A 15,192-nucleotide genomic window follows, 5' to 3' on the forward strand; every position below is an offset into this window, starting at 1 on the left:
AGAAAAATAGATGACCTGATAAGTAAAAATCAGCATGGAAAGGGTTTTTTTTCCTCCAATATAATGTTTGAAACTTCAGATCTGATACTGTCTCAAGTTTCTCTTTTACTGTACATTAAGTGCTGTTAGCATTTCAAAAATATCACCTACCTGGAAATGCCATAAAATTTGAAAATTTGAGGCATGGAACTTTCATGAGATCATGAAACACAGCTTTTGGATGATATAATGGGGGCAGACTTTAAAAGGGACAATGCCAAAATGAAAAGAAACAATAACCAGCAGAGGGGAAAAACCAGAACTAAATATTGATGTTACAATTAATTTATTTAAAGTTTTAATGGGTGTGCATTTATGGTTCTCCAAATTCTCTTGCTTCTCAATTAACTAAAACAAATTAAAACTATATGAGTAGAAAAATACACCATGGGAAAATATCAAAGACTGCATCCGAATGTTTGATAGGTTCACATCCATCCTTATCCCTTAAAACAGACGTGTCAAACACAAGGCCCGGGGGCCAGATCCGGCCCGCGAAGTGGTTTCATGTGGCCCGCGAAGCCATCCTGGAAACAGTGAGGGAACGGCCCCCACTGCCTTGGCCCCGGCCCAGAGACCCTCCTTTTGCCAGAGACCCTCAGATCTGTCCCACTCCTGCCCAGGCCCCCATAGGCACCCTTGATAACGAACGATGTAGAGCTGGCCATGCCCACCCAGTAGGCCATATGCACTCTAGCCACGCCCACCCAGGCCATACCCACCCGGCCCCCTGAGGGCAACTGCAATGCTGATGCGGCCCTCAATGAAATTGAGTTTGACACCCCTGCCTTAAAACATTAGGGTGACTTTAGCGTGACAGGTTGAGTTTTTCTGTCTTAACCAGATGTGCCTCACAGTTGTTTTTGGGATGAAATGAATTCCCATGGAAGCAACTTTGAACATTTGGAAGAAAGATAGGAAACCTAACAAATCAATAATTAATGTAGAAGATTTCACTTAGGTTTTTTATTCTCACTGAAGAAATTCATGGTAGTATAAATACCATATGCGTCTTTTTCTATAGCAAAAATTGGTGGTAGTAAACTTTTAGCTTGACACCCTTATGTATGTTACTATATTCTCTGAAGCTAGCACAAAAAAAGTTTCGTACTGGGAGAGAATACATAAGCTGTATACATCTCATTATGTGAAATTTGGGAAGATTTAATCTAATAAAAGTTGAGGTTATATTGGTATATAATTTATTTGCTCAGTCAACTCTCCCTATCTAGTCTTCCAGTTGCATCACCATCCAGTTTTAATTAAATTTAAATATAGGCTTGTGGTTTCATATTTTTTCACAAGGTTTCTTAATTATTTCGCTTTCTCTTGTGTTTTAAGTGTACATCCCATCCACTCTGTGTATTTTTCTTTCAGTATTAATGATTGTCCACTCAGGTGAATTCAGGGTATGCCTGATCTATTAGTCATTTAAAGATTGTTAATCTACCTAACATTTCTGAGACTCGGTAGTAATCCTTTATTTACATTAATTTTGCAGAGAACGATAGAAATATTTCAAAAATAAAATGTCATGATTTAAAATACTCTTCTACTCAAAACATTTTACTCACCTTTCAATAGATTTCAGCTACCTTCTAGATGTACAATATTTTTGGTTTAGCCCAAAGTGCTTTTTCAGGAGGCAACTGGACTTTGTTTTTCTCTGAAGACATTTTGCTTCTCATCCGAGAAGCTTCTCCAGCTCTGACTGGATGGTGGGGATTCCATCCCAAATAAAAAGTGTGTATACAGGAGTTGAGAGGGGTACTTGCAAATTCTGTTTGTCTTGAAAAGTCTGCATTTTCATAGAATCATGGAGTTGGGAAGGGGCCATTGAGGCTATCCTGATTATGCCTAAATCTATACAGGTAGTCCTCAACTTACTTAACAAATGTCTCACTTAACAACAGAAATTTTGGGCTCTATTGTGTTCATAGATCAAGGACTACATGTATAGTAATCCAGATTTTAAAAAAATCCTGATAATTCTGCAGCCAACAGTTTGATGCCTTTGGAGAAATGTTTAGCTGTTGTTACCTAAGTAATTGGTAAGTGCTGTAAAATTTGTCTCACTGTTAGGAAGCCATTTCCTTACATTCAAATAGAATCTGCTTTTCTTTAGCTTTCTGTGTCCTTCCTGGGGTGAGAACAAACAAACTTGTGGTTTTGTTCTGTTCTGCATTCTGCCCGATACTTTTAAGTATCGCAAAAATGCTTCTATAATTGCAAAATCACTAAATCAAATGTTATTATAAAATCTTGGCCTTCTATATAAAAGTTGAGATGCATTGTGACAAATGCATCAGACAGATTGGTTGGCCAGACTGGGTAATTTTACAGGACAGAAGCACTCCTCCCTCCCCCCCCGCCCCCCCTCCCCGGTTAAGTGTGAAACTCTTCCAACTGGTAATGTTTTCTATCTGCAAAAAATAATTAGGGTGTAGGTCCACCGTTAATTGTAGCAACCCAGATGCAAAGTTTGTGTTAAGCTAAAAAACGGCATTCAGATTACTAGGTTGAGATTTAGCATTAACATAGTTCTAGTCATAGCACATGGTAGCTATTCATGTAATCTTAATTTAACTCATTGTATTGTTATTGCTGAGTTGGTAGGTACCACCAGCTTTGTGTTACACGCTAAATAAAATGGGGCTGGATAGCTCTGTTCATATGACTACATTTATATTCTGCTAATCCAGATTCAGAGTGTACGGCATTGTATAAGCCTAGCCATCGAGTCCTTCTTTCACCTGGTAAGCCTGCAGTGAAATCTTAATTCATGGTATTTACACTTGAAATTAATGCTTAAAAGCAGGATGCCATGACTGATGAAAGCAACGTCCATGATTCCCACGATGAAGTCCCGTTTTCTTTCTTTCTTTCTTTCTTCTCCTCAGGTTGTGCATGATTGAGAAAATTTCTTACTAATTTATATTTGTTAAATGAACATAACCTCTGTGATTGAATAAAAGCTACAGTATATGTGACGCGGTATGATTCTTCCATCTTTTCCATTATAGTTTGATTGGAGCCAAACTATTTGCTTTTGGTAAAGACGAGAATAAATTTCTCCTAAATGTCAGAATGAATAGCTGGACTAATGGTTTATCAATTAAATTCTTAAGCAACTGGTGCAGTGTGGGGAACTGGAAAACTGCAACAGGGTTTGGTTCCAGCCTGTTTCCGTTGGATCACCTGATGTCACCGGGATTGAGTCAAATGATTAAACCATGTCCCCAATGAAAGTGCTTGGAAATAAATGCTCTAGATAGAAGCCAAGATGGTTTGAAGGGACTTTTTTCTGAGGATAATTTTTGGCTGTCCTATGCTCCCCCTCATCATGGAAAGTATGGGGCAACCAAAAAATAACAGTTGAAGGACAACAAGTTCTACTTCAGATGATTGCAGGCTGCTGAAAAAAAAAACACTTTTTTTTACTATTGGGGAGGAAATGAAGGGTCCTGCGGGCTCCCCTGACCCATTAATTTGGAACGCAAGACAGCTTCTCTATCTCTGTACAATTCAACATAATCTGTTAAATGATTGGCACCATTATTATATTGACTCAAGTGCTGTGGTGGAGATATGGATAGTTTCAAATGTTTTCTTATTAAGACCATTAAAAGATAGAAAACCTATTGTGGATTTATCTTCAAATGCCATGATCTTGATATTATGCTCTGCCACAGCTATGTAGTAGCAACGGGTTTTCCGTTGCCCATTGTTTTGAGCTAGAAAGGGTTGTATAAACAAGATTATTGTTCGGAAGATCACATTCCAAATTATATGCTAGATCTAAGTGGTATTTCATTCAGTATATTATGAAAGTTGCAAAGAAAAAAAAATTAAGGGAATTTATAGCAAAAAAGATACATCAGAGTAATCATGTAAGCTGCAGAGAAAAATAGGCATATTGGAAAAATATATGGCTTATAGCCACAATTGCGGATTTTCAGACTCTTTTTTAAAAGCAAAAAGCTTGCCAAAGTTTAAATAGAACATAATACCATTTGAATACCTTTAGTAGTAGCAACTGGTAGATTTATAAACCGCACCTCTTCCCCCCAAAAAAATCATCCTGATTTTTTTCCCCCAATTCTTTGTTCTTTGCTTTTCTCTAGTTTTCAGTACCGCTTTATGGGGATGGGAGAAATCTCAACGGCTACAACCATGCCTCACCTCTTTTTTTTTGCATAGTTGTTTATTTATTGTGCAGTTTTCTGGAATCCTTGGATAATATGATGGTAAAGCTAACTGGGACTTGGCTATCTGTAAAGGTTTGTTTGAAGTGATCAATAAACAGCCTGTCTCCCCCCTCACTTTTTTTTATTCTTTTTTTTATTGATGAGCTTGCCCAGCTACCCTGGTTCAATTCAGTGCATTATTGCTTGCAGTTGGGTTGCAATGGTGGTATCTGAAGCGCCAGAAAAGAATGGTTTAGGCGCCTACGCTGGGGACATGAGAGTAACATGAGAGGGAAGAGTTGGTTCTTACAGGTTAGCAAGCAGCCATTCGACCAGTCCACACTGAGGCCTGCATCCTGACATGGCATCCACCTGTTGTTTCTCGTAATACTTCATTACTTCCTGAACAATATCTCCCACACTGTAGCCTTTCTTGACTGCTTTATCAGCCAGCTGTGGAAGTCTTTCTAGTTCTCCATTGTGCTCATTCATGAAAGTCAGGTTTGGCACATTGAATTGTGAGGCAACCAACCACTGGAGCACAGCTTGCAGCTCTCTGTTCTGTGTACTGTTGTTGCAGTTCTGGTTGTTCACAATCACCTCAGATCCTGTACCTACTAATGGTCTCCCATTGCATCTTCCATCAGACTCATTGCCTTTAGCCATCAACATGCACAACTTCATCACAGATTCCACCAGCTGGTCAATAAATTGTCTGTTGATCTGTTCCATATTGTCATACATATCAGGGCATCCATTTGATTTTGGTAAGGCCCTTTGTGGTCTGCTCTCAGTGAAAGCAGGTTGTTTGTAGCCTTTGTCAAAACTCTCATCTGAACAGCCAGCTTCTCTTAGTACTTTCTGGATGATTGACAAAAGGATACTTGAGATATCACATTTTTGTGATTCGAGGCTATCCTGCCTTCCTCCACTTGGCCTTGAATTATATTTGGAGCCACCAGATCTGTCATGGACATAGCCAAATGATGTAGTATTTGACTCCCGGCATCCCTGGTCTTTGTTTTTTTCTAATAGATGTTGCTGTATTAACATTAATGCTGTTACAATAAGGTCTTTAGCATACACATCCATTGAACAGTGCTTATCTGCACCCTTGCTTCCGGATGGAAGAGGTCTCATCTGGCCATTTCCTCTGCCACCTAAAGGGCCATGCATCTCACCCTTAAGTGATGCGAACTGCAGTCCTTGAGATCTGGAGTCACAATGAGCACCAGCTTTGAGTGCTGCAAAAGCCAAGCTTTGAGATTTTTTATCGTCCCCTGAAAGTGCTTTAAATAAGCGTTTCACCATTGCTTCCAGAATCTCAGTTGACTTCTGTGTCCCAGCGTTGAAAAGGTTCTTTTTCACAGTATTGATGAAATCTGAATCTGTCATGAGCACTCCTGTAACATTGTGTAAATTTTTCATGGTGGAATCGATTAAGTCAGATATGACGTCTCTGGTGTGTTTGAGGAGAACCTTCTTTAATACCACACAAGCTGGTGGAGGATGCTTTCCCTTTTGGACTTTCATTGTTTTCATGAATGAGAACATCATATCTGAAGCTACCTGGTTTGCATACACCATCAGTCCTTTGCTACAAGAACCATCATCTTGTGCTGACTGTTTTCTTTCCAACATTTGTCTGTCTGCTCCCTGATTGTAGCCATTTTGCTTACTCTGATTAGACATCTCACCATAAAAGAGTGAAGTCTTTCTGGGGTCATCATGGGATGGTTTGGGAGACAGCTTGCCATAGTCATCTCCATTCTTGCCATTAGATCCTCTAATTGATTGACGAATGCATCTTCCACTGCCTTCAAGTTTATCCTTCATTTCTTTGTGTGCCATTTGAACTACTAAGGAACAAAGTTTGTTAACGTAATATGAAAGGTCATCTCCTCTCTGGCTACAAGAGCCTCTGAACGATGTGTCACTTCCCTGGGACATCTTGTCAATTGCAGGTGATTCTTCGTAAGCTGATTTATGAGGGCCTGAGGGCCTTAGCGCGTGCTGGAATCCAACTGAGTATTTCTGAAGATCGTTGCTGAGCCAGCTCACAACGTTAAGTTCTTCAGAGGAGCCTTGTTTGAAAAGGCAGACCGCTCCTTCGGTATTGCTGTTCTGACTGCGTTCGTTGTCCTTAATTACAATGACTTCTTTTTCTTCAAGATTACGTAGGTCAAGGCAAGGGTCAGTGGCACTTCTTTTACGTCTGTCTCTATCCTTTATGTTAAGGTTAGCAACATCAACAAAACAGATAACTTTACGGTCTTGATCCCTTTCTCCTTCGGGGCTGTATAGATCTACTTTGCAAAGGCCAGATTGACTTTGTAACCAGTCAATCTCATCTGCCATACTATTTAGACGGAACCAGAATTGAAACCCGGGTCATTGACCGCTCTTCTTTCAGTTTTTGTTGACCCTGCCCCTGCCCCACTCAAGATGTTGCCTCCTCTCTTAGCTTTCCATGCTCTTGTGCTGGCTGGTAGCATATTCATTTGTGTGCACAGATTGTTTCTATGACAGCAGTGACATCATAAAGCAGTGACATCATCCAACAGCCAATCATCCCTTGGTCATGGTTAACAGTAGATTGTTTTGTAGTTCTCATTGCTTAACCTGCACTAGAGTAAAACCAACGGAATAAAATCATCTTATGAAGGATATAGGATTTACAGAAAAAGTATTTAAACATTGTTTAAATAAATGGTTGTTTAAAACGCTATCAAAAAAACCCCCAAATAACATTGATCCCAAAGTTGTTTTATTTCTCCAAAATTTATATTTTATTACATTTCATGAAGCTTGATATAGTGCAGATTTGAATGTGTTTGAAAAGTGAAGCATAAACTCTTCTAATGTAGGGTCTTTGACATCTGTCCTTACAACAAAAAAGGAAACCTTACTTTGTCCATTAAGCCTTCCTTGTTTTAAAAATCTGCCCACTTATTCCTGAATCACTTTCCATTATGGTACTATAATCTTCATTTTTCCTATCTCTTATTGTTTTTGTATGATTTGCATTTGCAGTTTCTTCATATCATCTTTGCTTCCTTTTATATAATGATATTTACCTATTGTTTTAGCTTGGGCATTTTTTTAAATTCTTTTTTAACTTTTGTATCTGTACTTTTATATGTTTGCCCTGTTCACCGCCCTGAGTCCTTCGGGAGAAGGGCGGTATACAAATAAAATTATTATTATTATTATATACCTGGAAATAATTGGTAGGTGAAATGAATGAAAAAAACCTAAGATGGATGAATAAAAGACATAAAGAGTATAATAATAAAACATGACAGTATCACAGCAAATCATAAGAATAACAGCCAATATTATTACACAGAATGAGTGAAAATAAAAAGACAAATAAAGGAGTTAATAAGAGGGACCAATCTTCAAAGAAGGGTATATACAGGTAATTCAGGTTTGTAAAAATGGTATTAATAAAAAAGCTAAAACTTGTTCAGTTGAGATGTCCAAAGTACTCAAAACAGAAATGGGTTTCTTCAATTATGATGCAGCGATTTTTGTAAGTCAGCATGAATTTGTCAAAAACTCAACTCATTTCATTTTTAGATCCAGTACAAATTGTGGAAGGTGTTGAGTAGAATATATTTTGACATAAAATGTATAATAGTTTTATTATAATTTAATTAGCAACTACCAGGAGTTAAATATGGTCTGGATATTATGTCTAATCGTGGCTTAGACATAATATTTGAAAAATGGTACTCAGTTTTTGTCAATGATTTCTCATCAAACTGAAGTTCAGTATCAAATGGAGGCAATGTAGTTGGGCTATTCCTCACTATTTTAATTAATGATTTGGACAAAGAGGTGAAAAAAAATGGTTTATCATATTTGTAGATGATCCAAAAGTGTATGAGATCACTAATATTCCAGAAGAAATAAAAAAAAAGTGATAGTATAGAATAGAGCAGTAAGTTGAAAATAGTAGCCAGGAATTTAATAGAAAGAAATGCAAAGGAACTAGATATATCTAGCTTTAAGAAAATATTAGTGTGGGACAACATTTTCAAATACATGGCAGTCAAGACCTGCTCTATAGTAGAAGAGTGTAACACATATAATATTAAATTGTAAGAAGGCAAATTTAAGTAAAAAAAACTAAACAGAAGTTCGACACTGGCATCAGTAACCACTTGCTCCTCTTCCAAAGAAATATGGTTATCCTTCACTGACTATATTCATGTAAGTCTAATTAATCATCTATCAGGCATACTTTAATTATAGTGCTCCATAGAAAGTTGTAGCACATAGTAAGTTGTAGCTACTCTCAAAAATAAAGAGTCGGACCCGTTTAATATTTGGATAGGAAAGAACCCAGAAATCCCAAGGCCATAAGATTAGACAATGTCCCAGGAAAAGGCACTGGCAAATTTATTTCCATATCATTAAAAAAAAACTAGCTGTAATCTCAATGTGGAAGAATCTTATCTTTTTTCTGAATGGGGATTAGACTCTTTTCTTTCTTTTAATGTTTGTTTCATTGCTGTCTGAAGTTTTTAAATAATAAATTACAATTAAATAAATGAGATTTTGACCTAAACCAAATTAGTTTCGGGAACATGTCTACAAAGGTCTGCTGGTAATGACCTATAAAGCTCTAAATGGCTTGGGTCCGGATTATCTAAGGGAACACCTGCTGCCAGCATCAACTTCCCATCGTCCTGTGTGCTCCCACAGGAGGGCCTTCTTAGGGTACCGCCAGTTAAGGAATGCCGGCGGGTTATCCCCAGGGGAAGGGCGTTCTCTGTGGGCGCGCCGGCCCTTTGGAACCAGCTTCTCACGGAGCTTAGGACTGCCCCCGACCTTCGCTCATTTCATAGGGACTTGAAAACTTGGTTTTTTGAGTTGTCTGGCCCAGACTGAGGGGTTTTAATTTTTAATTAATGGGGGTTTAGTTAAGTTCAGGGGTTAATTTAATCTTAGTTTTAATCATTTTTAATTGTATATGATGTATTTTAACTTTAAATTTTCCCTGTAAACCGCCCTGAGTCCTACGGGAATAGGGCGGTATATAAATTTAAATATAAATAAATAAATAAATTTGATAACATATAGCCAACAGCATCAAGGCAACAGTCACTTCAAAATGCATATCTGAAAGGCAGAAAGAAACTTAAAATAAGTTTCATGTTTAAAAATTCAGAAAGTAGTTTGTGGAGTCCTTGGTTATTTGCTTACGGGCATTTCATTCCCCCAATAGGTAAAATTTTCAGTGCTAGAAGGGAGTGGGATTTCCTGTCTGTTTGTTTGTTGGTCAATTATTTTTTTTGACAAATTTCACAAGATACCCTGCAAATTATAGCAAAAACACTGAATATGTACTAAGAAGATCTTTTGAGTGAACTATAAACGTAGGAGATTTTGATAAATGTGGAGAGAGGTGATTGGCGCCAGTGGAGTGAATAGACAGGGCTTAGGTCACCTCTGCGGCTTGATCTATTAACATTGAGAAAGTCTTAAGGAGATTTAAAAAAAAACTCTTGTAAACATGACACATACCATGTGGGGAATATGCGGAAGTTTCCATTACAGAATGTTTTGATTTGGAAGTTATTCAGTCTCAAAACAGAGCCTTCTCTGAGATTGCATCGTTTATGGACCACTTCAAACTGCCTGATTGGAACAGTTCATGAGGGAACTTTTGTTCTTCCTTGCTACTATTAGCTCTTCCAGTGAGCCAAGACGTTCCCAAACTACAGGTAGTCCTCAACTTACAACAGTTCATTTAGTGACCGTTTGAATTACAGCGGCATTTTAAAAAAGTGACTAATGACCATTTTTCGCCCTTATGGCTGTCGCAGCATCCCTATGGTCACATGATTCACATTCAGATGCTTGACAGCAGGTTCGTATTTGTGACGGCTGCAGCGTCACAGGGTCATGTGACCATCTTTTGCGACTTTCTAACAAGCACAGTCGATGGGGAAGCCAGATTCACTTAACAACTGTGTTACTAAGTTAACAATTGCAGTGATTCACTTAACAAATGTGGCGAGAAAAGTTGTAAAATGGAGCAAAACTCATTTAACAAATTTCTCACTCAGCAACATAAATTCTGGGTTCAATTGTTGTCGTAAGTCGAGGACTACCTCTACTTGAGAAAAATGAAGTATGAAACGTGTTAAAATGTTCCTTGTATCAAGAAACATTTTTCTCTACAGATTTGTTTTTCTATATTTTTAACATAGTGGTAAGCATTTTGGAAAGAAGGTCTGCATGCCAGCCCTGCTCTGCTTTTTCTCCTCCTTTTGTCTTTTCCGCATTCACTCTCTTTCCAGAACGCCACAAAACACAAAAATAGACTTGCACTAAATTTTTCTGAGAAAAATGTTTTGTTCCAGCCCATTGTCTTGGTTGCAGTTTTTTCTCCTGTTCTTCAAAGTTTGCTTTTTTAAAACTGTCCAGTATACTTTGTCTACGTGAAATCCACTCCCCATTGCCAATGCAAGGCTTGTCAGTTTAATTTAGACTATATTCTTTTTCCCGACTAGGACAATGCTTTTGTTATTTTCAACATTTGGCCTATGTCTGACATTAAATGCTTGTTATTGTGAAACTTGATCCTGGCTTTTTTTTCCCTGTCACTTATTGAAACTTCCCAAATTTTTCCAGTATTATAAAGAAAAAAAAATCCAGAGAGGTGTGTACACGTGCGTGTGTATTTAAACGATTCATAGAGCTTCCCATCTCGCAACAGCAACTCTGGGCACCGTACAAAGGTTGAACCCATCTAACAATATGTCCCCCATGATGCCCTGATTAAAACAATAACCCTGAAAACAAAAAAGCCACATCACAACCTCTAAGCCTTATGAAAAGCTGACAGAATCAAAGCCATCTAAATCTCTGGAAGGAATTACTGTTCCTCAGAGCAGGCACAGCCACTGAGAATGCGTGTATTTACATGAAAATATAGCTTTAAAAATATTTATTTGCTTTTTTTTTCTTTTTTTTTAGGTCCAGAATTTGACTTTGCGTAGTCAGAAGCTGGGGGTATTGTCTGCTTCTCAAAATGGAACACCCAAGAGCTCGAGTCAACCCCAGACGTTGGCTGTGTGTCCTAGCAAATCTGTAACCAGTGCCAAAGCCAGCCAATCAGATCTAGAAAGCAGAAGGAAAGGAGACAGCCCAAATGCCGAGCCTCGAAGTCCAGCTGTTACCCGTACGTCAAGTATTCATCAGTTAATGGCACCAGGTAGGACAGTCCAATTACATTTTTTAAGGATGTTCTTTTACAGTTCAGACTTTTGTTATGAATTTGTCAATTGGTTGCCACCTCAGTTACCAAGTACCAAAAACACTTGATCGGTAGTCATTATTATGTCATATTGGTTTGCATCCAATAATGCGTCGGCTAAGGTTCAAAATCTGAAGCTCTATGAAATTAAAGGAGGCTCTTCATTGGTGGGAACTCGTTTCATGTGAAGCGCTTGGACAAAGGGAGCTGAAGTCTCTGCTGTCTCTTTGTCTCTCCCGTATCTCAGATGTTGTTAATGACTAGATAGCTGTGATATTAGGAGCACTGATGAGATTTTTCCAAAGAAGAAATCTGATGTGCCTGAATTATTAGATATGGGAAGTCAGCATTTACAATATTTTAACTTGTTAAAGAAAGCTAAGAAAGAAATGAAATCCCCTGTGTATAAACATTTGAAAAGGTTTTGTCACTTAACAAAACTAGTTGTACTGATTAGAAGAAATGTGGTATTTCAGTACACAATTCAGTAAATTCAGAAATTAGTGGGCATGAAATGTTAGATTCAAAGCTCTACCTGAAAACTACCCTTGAATTACATGTAGAAATCAATCAGCATTAATAACCCAGTACATATATTTTCCTTGCCCTGCATTGGATCCCAAAAATGATATTCATTGCTTTATTTCATTGTTTAATAAAATAAAGATAAAGTGGGATTTATTTAAGTTCTTGCTGTTAAAGTTCAAAGCCAGACATCTATTATATATCACTTAAGGTACAAGATTTTTTTCTTGCTTTGAATGTGTTGTTTTTCCTGGAAATTCTGTATAAATCCTTTGACACAGCTTCTTATGTTAAAGGTTTCTAAAATTATTTTTAAAAACCAGTCAAATCAAAACATCTTAGGGATTACTTTATGCAAACTAAGTTTTGTTGTACATGATCACAAATGTCTTTCTCTTAAGGCTTTATCAAATTCAGGTATCATATCAGATATAATGGGTAGACCTACCTACCTAAATATTGATATTTTTTCTGAAAATAAACATATTTTAATGGCTTTCTGTGCTCTTAAAGAGATATTAACTGTAAATTTTCCCGTTTTTATTGTGTAGCCTCATATTCTCCGATGCAAGCTCATTCCCTGTTAAAACATCAGCAGCCCCCTCTTCACTCACCACCTTCCAAGCTCTCTCACCATCAGCTCATCTTTCAGCAGCAGCAAGTTCAACCAATCACACTCCAGCTGCCTCCCAGCCACGAAGCCACTCCGTCTCAGCACTGTACCCCCCTTCAGAGCCATCCTCTGACTCCAGAACCCGCCATTACCCCATCCCTGCACTGTACTCCTGTCCATGCCCACCCTCCTCCACTTTCCCCAACCCCAACCCCATCCCCACAACAATCCGTTGTAGTATCCCCACTACCGCCCACTTCGCCCAGCCAGTCCCCAAGTATAATTATCCACCCCCAAACTCTTATTCAGTCCCATCCACTAACATCGTCCACACTCCAGTCCGAACATAACCCCATGCAAGCTGACAACCGTTCAGCAGAATCAGCCTCCCAGCCCGCTGCTCTTCCTCCCCAGTTGTCCCCTTCCCCGGTAGTCCATGTGGGACCCGCAGATCACCCTTCCGTGCTGTCTCCCGGCCAGCAGATATCATCGCCATCATCTCACCAACAGTACCCAACTTTGCAGCCAGCGCCGGTTCCCCTTGCAGCTTCACAGCTGTCCTCAGCTCTAGCCCACCCTCAGCAGATGCCCCTTCCTCCTGTTCCGTCTTTGCAAGTCCAGCCTGAACTTTTGTCCCAAGATCAGGTTTTGGTACACAATACCTTAGTTTCTGAAGAGGAGCTTCCTGCTGCTGAAGCTTTGGTCCAGCTGCCGCTTCAGACTCTTCCACCTCCCCAAACAGTTGCAGTCAACCTCCAAGTGCAACAAGCAGTACCTATTGACACCCCAGTGGTAAGCCTCTGCACGACTTCCTTTCTAGTTTTAAAACTACCCTATGGGAAAGATGGACAAGTCAAAGCAATCCGAAATATTTATTGGCATTAGGTTCCTGCTGAGGAACCAGAGCTTTGAAGCGATGTAAGCACTGTTATAATAGGGGTTGTTAGGACGCTGAGTTTGTCGATCAGAAGTTCGGCAGTTTGGCGGGTCAAATCCCGAGTGCCGCGTAACAGAGTTACAGCCTGTTACTCGTCCCAGCTTCTGCCAACCTAGGAGTTTGAAAGCACGTAAAAAATGCAAGTAGAAAAATAGGGACCACTCCGGTGGGAAGGTAACAGCGTTCCATGCGCCTTTGCCGTCTAGTCATGCCGGCCACATGACCACGGAGACGTCCTCGGACAAGCGCTGGCTCTTCAGCTTTGAAACGGAGATGAGCACCGGCCCCTAGAGTCGGAAACGACTAGCACGCATGTGCGGGGGAACCTTTACCTTTTACCTTTTAAAGCTATAGAAGGCAGACTTAGGTAGCGCATTTTGCATAGGAGAAGCAAATCCTTTCCTCAAAATGTTTAAATAACTGTATCCTTCAGAAAGCTCATCGTCATTGTTTCAGCTATGCTGAGCCTTCTGAAAGAGAGTAGCTATTTTAATGCTTAAAGGAGAAGGCCTTTGCCTGCCCCTGTGTGCTTGGCATTGCCCCCTTACTAATGCTTTGCAAAACCCTAGTAAAACTTAGTAAGCACTTATTTATTTGAGAGGTAATTGATGATAGAATGATTTCTTTAGTCTGTTTACGGTTTCCTTTCTAAAATGTCAAGGGACTTTTATCAGGGATGAATCCCAAATTTAAATTTAATATACCTATAAGTTTTAGGTATTTTCTTTTTATAGAAATAAGAGTTTATAATCAGTATTCATAGTTTTTCTGTACTGTTATATTTCTGTCCAGCGAGTTGCCAGGATTCTGTGGATGGTTCACGCATAGAAAATGCAGGAATAATAAAAATACAACAGTGTCTGAGTTAAATTTTTAAAACCCACAAAATAAAACAAAGTAATTCATGAGCAACAGCATTTGGCAAGCATGAGGGTAAAATAATGTTCAAGGTGGATGGGAAGGATCAAAGAAATTGCAGAATTATCCTTAGCTAAAATTATTTCTACAGAAAGGTCAAGATGGTGGGCATCTTCAGTGCTTCTTAAATAATCAGAACATAAGATCAGAAGTCAACAATAACACAAACATCTCAAAACCACAATTACAGTTGTAAAAGATTTGCAATAGACGCTTCTTCATCTTCTAAACCAGCTTCACAGAATAATTCCACATAAAGTGGCCAATTTTAAAAAGCAATGTCAGATTTCTGATTAATTTGTTTATTCCAAAAAACATGTTTAGACAATACAGGCGGCGGAAGCAAATCGGACTACAATAGGGGGAGTGATTGTGGGATAATGCCTGACAGTTTGACATCACGGGACAGGTGCACACAGCCTAGAAAGCGGGGGGGCGAGGCAATGAGGGTTATGCATACATTAACTAATACAGCTGAGCCGGAGGTGGTGTATCCAATTACATGCAGGCGGCAAACCGACAGACCTATCACATACTCGATGGCTAAACTATTGACAGTTAAAGGGCTATAAAAACAATGTTTCTCTAATGTTAGCTTACTCTTTGACAATGTTAGCAGCGGCTAACGAAAGCTCAATGTGAAATATATTTTCTGTCCTGGAAATCAATACGTCTTCATCTATCTATCTTTATCTCTATC

At 38.9% G+C, this 15,192-nt stretch overlaps 2 protein-coding genes across 6 annotated transcripts in view; one reads left to right on the plus strand and one right to left on the minus strand.

Moving 5' to 3' along the window:
* The window catches only part of PHC3 (polyhomeotic homolog 3), a 52,230-nt gene that overhangs the window by 16,798 nt on the left and 20,240 nt on the right, over positions 1-15,192 (plus strand). For all 5 annotated transcript variants that reach the window (XR_014492625.1, XM_083363521.1, XM_083363520.1 and 2 more), the window contains exons 7-8: positions 11,220-11,457; positions 12,576-13,429. Coding sequence is in view for 4 of the 5 variants with exons in the window: in XM_083363521.1 (XP_083219647.1) it covers positions 11,220-11,457; positions 12,576-13,429 (1,092 nt within the window). In the remaining variant the exon portion in view is untranslated. The remainder of the gene's footprint in view (positions 1-11,219; positions 11,458-12,575; positions 13,430-15,192) is intronic.
* On the minus strand, positions 4,188-6,584 carry LOC310640937 (A-kinase anchor protein 4-like; the record flags this gene model as incomplete). Its single annotated transcript, XM_083363525.1, has 1 exon — positions 4,188-6,584. One exon carries the CDS (start codon positions 6,582-6,584, stop codon positions 4,533-4,535), a length of 2,052 nt encoding a protein of 683 aa, XP_083219651.1. The 3' UTR covers positions 4,188-4,532.

Source organism: Vipera ursinii, assembly GCF_947247035.1.
Source record: "Vipera ursinii genome assembly, chromosome: 5".
Classification (NCBI taxonomy): Eukaryota; Metazoa; Chordata; class Lepidosauria; order Squamata; family Viperidae; genus Vipera; species Vipera ursinii.